Here is a 13,954-nt window from a genome sequence, read left to right on the forward strand (position 1 = left end):
CTGTGAAAAAGTATTAAAATCAACCAGTTGGTCTTGTTTGTTAAGTGGTTTAAAGTAAAAAAAATTCAACCAAATCTGCCGGTTAATGCATGAGGGAAATATTGGATCAAATTTCAAGAAAGCTAGAAGAATTTTGATAGAATTAGCAACATACGGAGAGTATGCACATTTCTAGCTCCTGGCTATTGAAACATGTTCTTTATCTTCGTCCCTTTGTTACTTGACTTAACTCTCAATAGTGTGGAAAACAACCCTTCTTAGCTACTATAGTAGATTTCTATATCATCATGATTAATAGCTTACATGGAAGAGTAACAGTGGGAAGTGTCACAGGAAAGGCACAACTGGGTAAAAGTAAAGTATAGGCCTTTGCCTGAAGCCATGTTAACTGCCTGGAACCTTGTTAGCCAGAGACAGTTGTTAATTAGGACATTTCTGCGGAGCTAGCTTCTTGGAGAGATGTGGGAGTGGCTGGCCCTCGTCTCTAAGAGATAGCTGTTCCCAGAGTGGCTTGATTGGCCAAGGACACCTTGATTAGGAATTTGTACCAGCTGCGGGTTTTCAGGTTAGGAGTGATGACCCTCCATGAGTGAGTTGCCTGACCACAGGAACACTACTAGAACCTTCGACTGGTTCTGATCTCTAATTGGCTGTTGAGCTCAAGTCAGTATAAGAATCACCTGATAGGAACAGCTTTGTCTTAGTTCATATCTGTCCTGTGGGCCTGAGCTTTGACCACTCTGTTCAAAGATGGACAGACCCTGACCAAGGCAGGGCTGACTGATGGACTGAGATTTATTGATGTGAGACTTTGGTGAGTGATAGTGTTAGGAGTTAGCTTTTATTATTTTAATGTTGGTGTGTATTGTATGCTTTCTCTAAATTCCTAAACTTATGTCTAAGCAAAGTGCCTGTCTTATGTTATTTCTATCCTTTAATAAAGCTTGTCTGTTCACAGCTGTATGGATTACTGGGACCATGGAAGGGAGAAACTGGTGGCAAATGGGACTGGCTCCCATAGCTTGCAGCAGAGTGTCTGTTCATACAACAAAGAGACTTTTAATGCAAAGAAGAGGCAATCAGCCTCCAGTAGCCTGCTCAGCCAAAGAGTGTCTGGTAGGGAGTATCTTTTTACACAACAAAGGCACTAGATTGGGCTGAATGTTCACTTAATGACCTAATTGCATAACAACAAGAAATTGGAGGTGTGTTAAGTGGCACACGCTTGTATTTGTAAAGAAAAGGAAAGCCCAAGAAACAACCTTATGCGGATTCAGCATGCTCATTGGCTTCCAGGATTCCAGTGTAGTAGAACCTGGAGGTTGGGGCAGGCTGAGGAAATTGACTTACGTAAGCCAGCTGGGGACATGCTACATTTTGCTCCCGGTCCCACTTTTGCTGATGTTGATGAATTTGTTTATTTGAGGGTGTTCAGCAAAAACCCTTTCAGAAGAGTCCTGTGCGTTGTCATAGGCAGATTGTTGCCATGGATCTGGGACAGTGTTGCCTTTGGAAACAAGATGTTAATGTAGAATTAAGGCTTTACTGGAGTGAATTTGTAGGAAAACTCATCAGGATGCACCCATCGTTTCTTGTTCCTTTCCCTTTGGTGATATGAGAAGTACTCATTTAGCTGCTGCTAATCCCCATGACTCGTTTATCAGAAGAAGACCCTTTATCTTGTCATTACCTGAGGTGCATGAAATGAACCGATCATCCCAAATCCTGGCAGGCCCTGCAGCAAAATTAGGCACCATATCCATGGTAATGCAGTGAGTGGTTTTTTAAGTAGCCATTTAATCCGTTGATATAAAATCGACCTGCCTGCCAGTGGACTCAGAGCAGCCTGTTTTATTATTAGACAGATTGTAATTTAAAATTGATATGCCATGTTGTGCGGGCATGGGGCTAATAAAAAAGGAAGATATTGAATGTGTTAGTATCTTGGATGTGGATGGAACAGATACTAGCTTGTATATTTTGTTTTAAGATTACTTTGGTGCAGAAGTTAAATCTGCGCCTGTTCTCCTTTGTTGTCAGTGGCTTATTATGGATGATTGTAACATTGGAGTTCTATAGTTCAAACTTCATTTAGATAGAAAACAGAGTATTTCTGTCCCTCTGGTAAATTACTCAGTAGTACACTGCAGAAGGTTAGTGAAGGGCAAACTCTGACTTGTTCTTCCCATAAGCATGTGTGACTGTGCGTCTATTCATTGGCGTCACTGAGGTTTGTGTCACCCTTGGTGGGGTACCAGCATGTCACTCCCGTGATGGACCTCCTCGGAGGGGCAGTGACCCAGGTGGTGGGCACGGTTATGTACCATTGCCCCACCACTCTGGTTTTTTGGCCTTATCTTTTGATAGAACACAGACATTTTGACATAGTTTTTTTTTTCATTGCATTCTGCTGTAAATTACACATCAAATGTTATATAACATGATGGTACTATTCATACAAATGGTGATTTTAGCAATTTTGGTCGCTAGTGATGTTACCTTCCTAACACCTTATTGGTTCTATGCTGTGTCATAATAACATCTCACTGACTCTTCAGACAATCAGTCTCATTGGTCAGTTTTGAATTAAGGAAATGCACTCTTTTGTTACATAAGACAGTTACATTTTTGTTTTCTGATTTTTTGTCCATAACTTTTGGAGATATTTCATTCTGGTTTTTTTTTTCATTGCATTCTGCTGTAAATTATGCATCGAATAGAATATAACATGATGGTATTCTTCCTACAAACAGCAATTTTAGCTATTTTGGACACTAGTGTGCGTCACCCTGTGTGGCATGCACCCCCCCCCAGCGATGACACTGCATCTGTTACATGGTCTCAAAAAGTAGGTTCAGAAAGCCCCAGTTGTTCTTGTTCCCAACAGCCTAATCTGAGGGAAAGGGAGTACAAACTCTGTACTTTACTTGCAAATGGGTAGGGTGAGATCAGTGGGTGTAAGAGAATTCCTGCCTTGCTCAGCTGCTTAAGAGGAAATGGTAACTTGAGCATGCTCGAATATCATTTCTTGCCAATTCTTTTTCAGCTAGAAATGGAAAATGTTTTCTGCTTTTTTCTATTTTATAAGCTTAAGGAAAACACAGGAAAGATTCAGAATGCAGTAATACCTCTGGTAGTGCCATTACCATTAGCTCCTCTTCCCAAATTGACTGACAGCTGTTATAACTGGGAAGCGATGTGTTCCGGCCAGTCAGCACCAGTTTCCATCAATAATACTTTAGACAGCACTTGGCTTTTCATGAATCTGTCATTAACAAAGATATTACTGTATTGTGAAATTGCTTTGCCTAAAATGTGGGATATAAATTTGAGGAACAATAAACTTTAAAGTGACGTGATCAAATCAAGTGTTAAGAATCCTTGTGCTCATAACTGTATTCTTTCTAATTACCTGTTATTCATGTATTCTTTATTCTGTAGATCAGTCTTTTCATTGTTTCTGACTATTGTTTCCCCTTTCCCTGCTTTTATAAACAAGCTGCTTTATAGCATGAATAAAGATTGATATTTACTGCTTAAACGTATAACCTGACTCTGTTCAGATTAAGTTTCCAAGCAGCCAATAATGACAATAAAGAAGACATTCCAAAACTTACACTGCTTCAGTGCCCTGCTGAGCTAGAAGTGTTTCTGTACTTTGCTTAAAACAGCCTTGTGTTTTGAGCAAAGCAAACTGCATTCTCTGAGGGAGTTGCACAAATATGAACATAAGAACATAAGAACAGCCCCACTGGATCAGGCCATAGGCCCATCTAGTCCAGCTTCCTGTATCTCACAGCGGCCCACCAAATGCCCCAGGGAGCACACCAGATAACAAGAGACCTCATCCTGGTGCCCTCCCTTGCATCTGGCATTCTGACATAACCCATTTCTAAAATCAGGAGGTTGCGCATACACATCATGGCTTGTACCCCATAATGGATTTTTCCTCCAGAAACTTGTCCAATCCCCTTTTAAAGGCGTCTAGGCTAGACGCCATCACCACATCCTGTGGCAAGGCGTTCCACAGACCAACCACACACTGAGTAAAGAAATATTTTCTTTTGTCTGTCCTAACCCGCCCAACACTCAATTTTAGTGGATGTCCCCTGGTATTATTTGAGAGTGTAAAGAGCATCTCCCTATCCACTCTGTCCATCCCCTGCATAATTTTGTATGTCTCAATCATGTCCCCCCTCAGGCGTCTCTTTTCTAGGCTGAAGAGGCCCAAACGCCGTAGTCTTTCCTCATAAGGAAGGTGCCCCAGCCCCGTAATCATCTTAGTTGCTCTCTTTTGCACCTTTTCCATTTCCACTATGTCTTTTTTGAGATGCGGCAACCAGAACTGGACACAATACTCCAGGTGTGGCCTTACCATCGATTTGTACAACGGCATTATAATACTAGCCGTTTTGTTCTCAATACCCTTCCTAATGATCCCAAGCATAGAATTGGCCTTCTTCACTGCCGCCGCACATTGGGTCGACACTTTCATCGACCTGTCCACCACCACCCCAAGATCTCTCTCCTGATCTGTCACAGACAGCTCAGAACCCATCAGCCTATATCTAAAGTTTTGATTTTTTGCCCCAATGTGCATGACTTTACACTTACTGACATTGAAGCGCATCTGCCATTTTGCTGCCCATTCTGCCAGTCTGGAGAGATCCTTCTGGAGATCCCTCACAATCACTCTGGTCTTCACCACTCGGAAAAGTTTGGTGTCGTCTGCAAACTTAGTCACTTCACTGCTCAACCCTGTCTCCAGGTCATTTATGAAGAGGTTGAAAAGCACTGATCCCAGGACAGATCCTTGGGGCACACCGCTTTTCACCTCTCTCCATTGTGAAAATTGCCCATTGACACTCACTCTCTGCTTCCTGGCCTCCAACCAGTTCTCAATCCACGAGAGGACCTGTCCTCTAATTCCCTGACTGTGGAGTTTTTTCAGTAGCCTTTGGTGAGGGACTGTGTCAAACGCTTTCTGAAAGTTCTGATATATAATGTCCACGGGTTCTCCCACATCCACATGCCTGTTGACCTTTTCAAAGAATTCTATAAGGTTTGTGAGGCAAGACTTACCCTTACAGAAGCCATGCTGACTCTCCCTCAGCAAGGCCTGTTTGTCTATGTATTTTGAGATCCTATCTTTGATGAGGCATTCCACCATCTTACCTGGTATGGATGTTAGGCTGACCGGCCTATAGTTTCCCGGGTCCCCCCTCTTTCCCTTTTTAAAAATAAGCGTGACATTTGCTATCTTCCAATCTTCTGGCACCATGGCCGTTTTGAGGGACAAGTTGCATACCTTAGTCAAGAGGTCTGCAATCTTATGGTACCAGCACCAAAGATGCTATGCTGTTTTTGAATTGCAACAAACATAGACCAAAGCTTCCTTAGAAACCAAGGAAGTGAAGAGAGTCATGTGACAGTGATCATAAAACTGTTGGTGGGCCACTTAAAGCCATGTACTCACTTTAGAAAGCCACTCTGATTAGGAACTGGATAAATTTGGAAGGACTGAAAAGAATCCAGGTGAACCTAGATTTCAGTATATCAGATAATTAGACCTGTTGTCTGGCTGAAAATTATTTTGTTTTCAAACTCTCCAAAAGTATTAAAGTTTCTAGCTAAAGCTGTTGGTAGCATAAGCATCCAAGTGATTTCATTTAAATTACTAAACTTTGGTAATTTAATTTTTTTTTTAACAAAACTTACGATAAAGCTGAAATCCTACACAGTACCGTGTACTTAATCTACAAAGACTAGTTGATTGCATTTTTGATGATTGTCCTTTTTTTAAATTTTACTCCTTGTTTCCTAGGATAAGAAAGATAAAGTTTCCCGGTTTGATACCATTCGGCACTCTATTGCTGGAATGATAAGATCTCCAAAGTCAATGTTAGGCTCTTCATCAGTAAGTATGCATTTGTACTTGATTTTTCTGTATTTTTTTTTCCCTTAAGGACCAATCAAAATGTACTGGACAGGTTTGCATTTGTGTGCAACTGTTGGTGGGCCACTTAAAACCATGTACTCACTTTAGAAAGCCACTCTGATTAGGAACGTGTGCTTGCCCCATTTGATTATAAAGGTTAGGGTGGGTTCAGTTTTGTCCATCAGAAAGAAGACTGTGTGGGGAAGGGAAGTGAAACCCATTATCTCCCATACTGTATCATACCACATTTTTGTATCACATCATATTTTATAACCTGGTTCAGGTCAGCTATTGGAAATAAGCTTGGAAGAGCTGCTTTAAAGCAGGTACAGGCATCCCCTGGTATCTGCAGGGGCTAGATACCAGCTGCCATCTGTGAAAACTGTGGATATCGGCGAACCCTACAAAACCTTACAAAAATATCCTCCATTGCACAAATGACTTATCTGCATGTGATCACAGTCTTCCTGTTGTTGTCTGTTGTGTCTCACTGGCTCTTTGCTGTTGTTTGCTGTTAGCTCACTGTTGCTAACAGGAAGCAGGAAGCAAGTTGGAGGGCTGAAAATAACACGACTCTAAGCTCCAAGATAAATGTTTTGTTCTTTTCAGCAGTCCAACTTGTTTCTTGTCAACAGTTCCTTTTTACTGTTAGCAGAGTGAGACACAGGAGGCAGTGACAGGAAGGCTGCAGTCACAAGGAGAGAAGTAATTTGTGTGATGGAGGTTATTTTTGAACTGTGGGTATGGGGGGACACCTGTATATGCGGTGGGGTAAGGTGTGGGAGACAGTTGGATTTGCTCCCCTTTTCTCTGCACTTATGTTTCTGTCCTACCTTTCTTCCAAGAAATGCAGTGAGTTCATAGTGGGGTGGAGATTTGAACCAAGCTCTTTCTTGTCTGATGCTTTAACTACTAAACCACAGTGCCATGATTAATGTGGCTGGTTTACCTAGGTGGTAATCTAAGTGCCTTAGGACCAAATCAATTTTCCAGGGTTGGTGCAACCATGCCAATGCGGTGTGTGCTGCATCCTGTGGTGGGCAGGCAGTCACAGAGGCCTCCTCAAGGTATGGGAACATTTGTTACCTTACCTTGGGGCTGCACTGCAGTTGCATCAGTGCTGAAAAGTTGGATAGGATCAGGCCCTTACTTAATTCTCTGACCCAGCACAGCAATGCAAGGTGAAGATACAGTGATATGATGTGGCCCAACAGTGTTCCTATCCATGCCTGTAGGGAATAGGCAGGCCATGCCCAGTAACATGATTTGGAATGGTGCAGTAGTCAAAGCAATCTTGAGTTTCCTTCAGTTGTGCATTGCACTAGGAGCTTGAAAGTTTTTTTTAAGTGGGGGGTGTGTGTGTCTGTTTGAAATTTCCAATTTCTCCTGTTGGGTTTAACTGCTGTTAATTAGCTAGTCCAGTAGTTCTCAAACCTTTTCGAGGCCCTAGACAAGTTGTAAATGCCAAGGGGTGTGGCTGTGATTTGACTGCTATGGTCCCCCCCAATAACAGCTTGTTTAACCCTTGGTGCACATGGCTTAATTAGCCCTGCCAGTTTCACAAACCACCAAAAATTGGGTATGACTGACTGGTGGATCCTGGATCCACAGTTTGAAAACACTGCACTTGTTTATTTTTTCCCCCCATAATGGCTTTCAGGTGAGAAAGCTGTATTGAGAATATAGTTTACCTCAACATTTTGAATCTGTCTAGTGTCAATTCCTCCATGAGATTTGTCAGAAACATTTTATCTTGGGGTGGCCAGTCATCCAGGGACTTGGAGTACATGTTAGATAGATAAATAATTGCGTCTAATATTGAAATAGTGTTCATGGAAAATTTTACTATGTTGGTGGAGCAATTCCAACATTATTGTTGCAACATCAGTTTTTTGAAGACGGCCTTGAATCCAAATAACTATCTGAGCATAACCCACAGTTTGGGCATATCCAATAGAATTTTTGATTTTGTCTCCTTGAGTGGTAGATCCTCCTGCCATTTCACAAATAGCTTTTCAGTTTGTGATATGACAAGAGGATCTAGCTCAAGAAGTCAAAGATTTGAATGGGTACACCAAAGTAGTGCTTTGGATTCAAGTCATAAGTAAACTTAAATGTGACTGTTTTACATGTTAAATACATTCAACTGAGAACCAGTGAAGTTATGTAGTTGGTTCCTGTCACTCATTCATATTACTGAAAAGGCAGTTATTTATGTTATAATTTTTGTAGTTTGTTTACCAAAGAAAAGGCGAAAAGTATTTTGTAACAAAATTGAAATCTGTTGAATGACTCTGAAATACTCATTATCCTTGCACAGAAATGGACAAAGCACAGTTGCATTCTCTTAAGTAAAAAGTATGGTGAAGTAGAATATATGAAATGCAACACAAACTGAGCCCAAATCAAACCCTTTTTGTTTAAGAACAGGAAAAATAGACTGAGGGTTCAATCCTATCCAACTTTCTAGTGCCGATGCAGCTGTGCCAACGAGGCATGCACTACATCCTGCAGGGGGTGGGCAGTCACAGAGGGCTCAGCAAGGTAAGGGAACATTTGTTGCCTTACCTCAGAGCTGTATTGCAGTTGCATTGGTGCTGGAAAGTTGGTTAAGATTGGGCCTTCAGACCTCTGAGCAGTCAGTAGCAGAGAATAGTTGAATTGCTACACTGGGTTTTATTTTATCCTCTAGTAAATTGATATAAGGTGGCAATTCTTCTGAGATAACTTAATTTGGTCTTGTATCCTTGTCCTTCATCTTGTATGAAAAAGAAAGGGGAAAAACTTCAAGGCAGCTTTCAATATTTTGCTGTCTGAGAAAATAATTTAGCCCACAGTGCTGTTTCTCAGCATTTGTGATGATGATAATGGAACAGAATGAATAGCTCAAAGGACCCTTATGTTCCATATTTAGAAATCCTCAGTGTAATGACTGCTTCAAACTACAGTACTCCATATTTACCATAGAATGAAACTCTATCTGAAAATAATGGTGTGGCTACCTATTGTTATCACGGAAATGAATCATGGTGGGTCGTGGTGGATTTCTGAAGTGGAACAATAAGGAAATCTCATATGGTTACTTTTCCAAATGATCACTGACCTCAGCAGTGAAACAAATAATCATTAGGTAAGCAATCATTTAGACAGGTTCAAGGATTTATACTATTTGTATGAGTTAAAAACTTGTTTGAAGGGAGAAAAATGCTAAGATGTTTCTATATAGTGGACTTGAAGTTTTGCTTTAAGGCACAGGGTTTAAGTTTTTTAGCAGCTTGTCATATCAGTAAAGAACTGATTTGGTCTGATCTGTCATTTAGAGAATTAGCTTTTCATACTGTGATTTTTTGTTTTTTTTTTTGGTCTTGTTTTGAAGATTATGGAGAAAAGAAGGAAGGAAGTCAGCCATTTGGATACAAAAGGAGGGACAACCTCTAAGGTGCACTAGAAATATGTTCATTAGGTCCAGTGTGTCTTGGGAAAATGCTTTTGTTAGGGGCACTGTGGTTTGGATCCAAAGAACAGTGCATTATGAGGAGCAGCAGAAGAAAATGACTTAGTGCTACTTCATGCTAGTGGGAGGCCTCTGTGGTGCAGAGCTGAGGTATGTTAGGGATTGCATTCAAGCATGAGAAGCATGGAATGATGCAGGCTATACCATATCGACCCTAGAAAAGAGATTATGTACGCAAACAGAAGCTCCTCAGGATTTGGGCACCACTTCTCATGCAAAACTCTCCCTCTGAGTCAGAAGCAACCTTTCCATAACTGGAAAAAACATTCTGCTAGTGGAAGAGCACCTTTGGATCCAAGCCTGTGTCTTGTATTGCATATAGTGGAGCAATTTGCAAAGTATGGTGCAGTGAGCTGGAAATGCCCATGCACACATAGAGCCTGCTTGAGTTCTTATCTATTTATTGGCATACTTCCTGAGACTTCTCAAAGCAGTTTCCATGCAGTTAAAAGAAAACCACCAAGTCTCTGCTGCTGGCTCCTAAAACCAGCTGCAGACCCAGTTTAAATAGGTCTCATAAATATAACCACTAGGTTATCCTGACAGTAGAAGACTATCTACTAGTCTACATACCTTTACTACTATCTACCACCTTTAGAAAGGTGGTTGCTTCTTCTGCAGTGGGCTGCAGATATAAGAGCATCCCTCCCCAGTTGCTATTTCTCCTCAACAGCAACTCTAAGGCTGCAATCCTAACTGCACTTTCCTGGGAGTAAGTGCCATTGAACACAGTAGGACTTCTGATTAGGCTTGGTTAGGATTGTGCCTTAAGCTGTAGAAAGGGCTGGAGGCATAAGGTGGCAGCAGTCCTCACTCTAGTCCAGATGTTGTTGTTACTTTTCCTTAACCTTCCATTAATCCTATGGGCACTGTGACATCTTATGATTTGTTTATAACATGGTGGCCATCCAGGGCTTTTCTAGCCCTCCTAATGCCTTTTAAAGGCATAAAAAGTCGCTTCCGGTTTTCTTCTGGAAACCAGGAGTGACCGGTTTTTGCCTGTAATCATCATTCTGAGCCCAGCAGAGGCCATGGGTGGACACACACGAGCTCTGCTGGGCTCAGAAGACCTTCCAGAAGGGAGGGGGGCATTCCCTCGTATCTGCGGTTTCACTTCCATGGGGAGTTCTGGAATGGATACACCTTTATTATAAATAGCAATTAAATGAAAAACATAAGAACACATGATACCAGGAAATTGAAATAGCATCACCATTGAATTGGCCAACTAAAGAAGTTAGAAGCTGAAAAAATTCTGAACAAACACTGGTAGCTAGAAACTGTTGTGGCAAATACCAGTCAAATGGATATGGGCAGGGAGTTCAGTGAGGTGATGGTTACTTCAGGCCATCAGTAAATAACAACTGGGTAGGTTTGTATGGGAGCAGGTGGTCCTTCCAGTACCTTGTGGTCCCAGTCAGTTTAGGGATTGGGCAGAATGATGCAGTTTTCACCTTCTTGTAATCATTGTTTTTGATACTTTTCATAGTGTTGAGCTAATTTGTTCCAAATATTTGGATATGGAGAATATATTGCTCTACTGTGGTCACCTAACACTAGATGTCAGTAGACAAATTGTCTTATCTTGAAAAAATTGAAAATCCAAGATCGAGGAGATGATTACTTTTTAGGTTTATTTAAACAGTATTAGCAAAAATTTGGTTTTTTTCCTCTGCTTTTTTTAAAGTAAGTTTTACATCAGTTTCTGTTCTATCATATTTTCAAAAACTCATTATTCATTAATACATCACTGCCTTTTTTAAAAATTAGCCTTGTCCTTTATAACTGGTTACCTATGTTGCTTTTAGTCAGGGTGACCAGTATAGAAGAGGGAATTTTGACAGTTGCAGCCCAACATGGAAGGGTTTAAAAAACTTCACCTGCCAAAATTCCTTCTTCTATACAGTGGTTTAAGGTGTAGGCACTCTGTCCTCCATTGGATCTGGTCACCCTACTTTTAGTTCACTGGTTAATAAATGTAGTTTTGAGAGAAGTTGTAAAACTTTATACTTTAAATGAAAATTCTACAGCTAACAATTTTTGTTTGCTAATCCTCACCTTTTCATAATTTGTTTCTCTCAGTTCTTTGATGTAATATCGCCCAGTGAAAAACCATTAGCAGAGCAAGATTGGTATCATGGTGCAATCCCAAGGATAGAAGCTCAAGAGCTGCTAAACAATCAAGGAGACTTCTTGGTGCGAGAGAGCCATGGCAAACCTGGTGAATATGTCCTTTCCGTGTTCTCAGACGGACAACGGAGGCACTTCATCATACAGTTTGCTGATGTATGTTTGACATTGTACTGAATTTTTAAAATGTTAGTTCTGCTGGGTGGGAGTGGGTATGTGAAATAGGTTTTGTTCTTTTGTATAATTGTATGTTTTTGGTAACATGTTTTGTGCCAAACTGGACATGACAACAAAAGATTCATTCTGATTTCTTAAACCTGCTGCTTAAGAAAAATTAGAAGTTTTAAGTGACCTGATTAGGATACTGGGGGAGAGCATTAAACTTCTCCCCATGCCATTTTTTCAAAAAACCTCTTCAACTGTTCAACCCTGTGGAACAAAACGCTAGTACTATATGAGTATCTTGCTTTCAGAGGAATTGCAATTCTGTGTGTGTGTGGGAATTTCATGGGGATAATGATATGAGGAAGAATTAAACCTCTTGTCCACCAAAACTGCAGTCGCAATTCCTCAGTGGCTGATATTCAGTTTAAAAAAGCAAACAAAACACAAGAACCCTATCATGGATGTCTTTCTGTCACATGTAGTTGTACTCAGAAGAAAGTAGCATTCAAAGGTTTAACCACAACACTTCCTGCTTGGAAGAATTATTGAACAGGTGAGCAACCTGTTGAACGTACTTGCTCATTTGTGTTGAGACTAGGACTGGTAAATGATTTCCGTCAGAGAAGTATGGAGTGTGTAGGACTAGATGTTTTCCCTTTAAATCCTCCCACTCTGTTTCTGGTGTTATATCACTGAGAGCAAGTGCTGATCTATCACTAAGGAATGATTGATATGTCCGTGGCTTGAGAAACTCCCCAAAAGCACTGTGAAGCTAAATTTCAGTGCAGTGGTTTTTGGACAATCAATTTGCATAAGCTATGTCTGCTGGCTGCAAAACAAAAGACTGAAATCTTTCTTTAAGCCTGTATTCAGCAGTAGTCTCAAGGCATTCCTTGACGTGGAAAAGGCTTTTGACGTGTCCCACACAAACTTATCTGGCATGCCCTACGATCCCATAATGTCCCTGAAGCCTACAGGTGCTCAGTAGGGACATCGCCTCCCTTCGCCATCAGTGTCGGAGTACATCAAGGACCAGCGCTTTTGCCTCTACTATTCATCCTCTGCATGGTCACTGTGATGCTAGACCTCCAGTCACCTCACCCATGGTCACTCATTTATGACATCTGTTTTGGCGAATGAACAACGTGAGAACCTGCAAGAGCACATGCAGTGATGGAACGAACCGCTTGGCGAATTTGGACTTTGGCTAAACATCAAGAAAACAGAATGTATGGAATGCGGCCCTCAGACCGATGGAACTATCAGCATTGGTGGAGAGAACCTGAAGAAAGTAGAACAGTTCAAGTACCTCTACTCTCTCATATGCAGCAATGGATAGCTTCCCAGATGCTCGCACCCGTGTCAACGCTGCCTGGATGAAGTGGCACCAGGTGACTGGAGTCTTGTGTGACTGCCCTTACGTTGAATGCCCTTATGCCTTAAGTCAAAAATCTACAGCATGGTAGTGCACCCAGTCGCCCTCTATGGGTCAGAGTGCTGGCCAGTGACAGCAAAGCATGGGCAGACCCTACATGTGATGGAAATGTGTGAATGCTGCAATGGTGCCTTGGATTAGTGTGTTTTGATCACACCACAAACAATGATGTCCGACAACAACTGGGAGTCACACCAATTGTGGAAAAAGTGCAGGAAGGAAGACTTAGATGGTACGGACATGTTGTACGCAGTAAAGAAGTTGATGTGATGAAGACAGTCGTGTATCTGGACCCTGCTGGCTGGCGACCCCATGGTAGGCCCAAGAAGCGATAGTTGGATTGCATCAAGGAGGCTATGAAATGCATGAGCGTCACCCCTGAGATTGCCCTGGATCGAGCAAAATGGAGACAGGCACGCCGACCCCACCATAGCGCGGGAACAATGCTAGGAGAAGATTCAGCAGTAGAAATCAAAGAGTTCATCAGCTGAAATAATTTGGCTCAGCCAGTGTTTCTCAAACTGTGGGTTGGGACCCACTAGGTGGGTAGCAAGTTAATTTCAGATGGGTCCCCATTCATTTCAAAATGTTATTTTTAATATATTAGAATTGATGCTACCATGGTATGTGACTGCATTTGGGGGAATATTACAGGCCTGTACTTTTAACAGGCTATTATGTATATTCTTTTGATAGTCAATGGGACTTACTCCTGGGTAGGGTGTGGGTGTGGGTAGGATATAGGCCTAGGATTGTTAAAAATGTTCCTGCT

At 41.5% G+C, this 13,954-nt stretch overlaps 1 protein-coding gene across 1 annotated transcript in view; it reads left to right on the plus strand.

Annotated features, from left to right (window-relative positions):
- Nucleotides 1–13,954, plus strand: part of FER (FER tyrosine kinase) — a 189,641-nt gene that overhangs the window by 65,354 nt on the left and 110,333 nt on the right. The window contains exons 10-11 of the mRNA XM_066614734.1: nt 5,825–5,917; nt 11,535–11,738. Coding sequence (XP_066470831.1) covers nt 5,825–5,917; nt 11,535–11,738 — 297 coding nt within the window. The remainder of the gene's footprint in view (nt 1–5,824; nt 5,918–11,534; nt 11,739–13,954) is intronic.

The sequence above is a fragment of the Tiliqua scincoides genome, chromosome 2 (genome assembly GCF_035046505.1).
Source record: "Tiliqua scincoides isolate rTilSci1 chromosome 2, rTilSci1.hap2, whole genome shotgun sequence".
NCBI lineage: Eukaryota > Metazoa > Chordata > Lepidosauria > Squamata > Scincidae > Tiliqua > Tiliqua scincoides.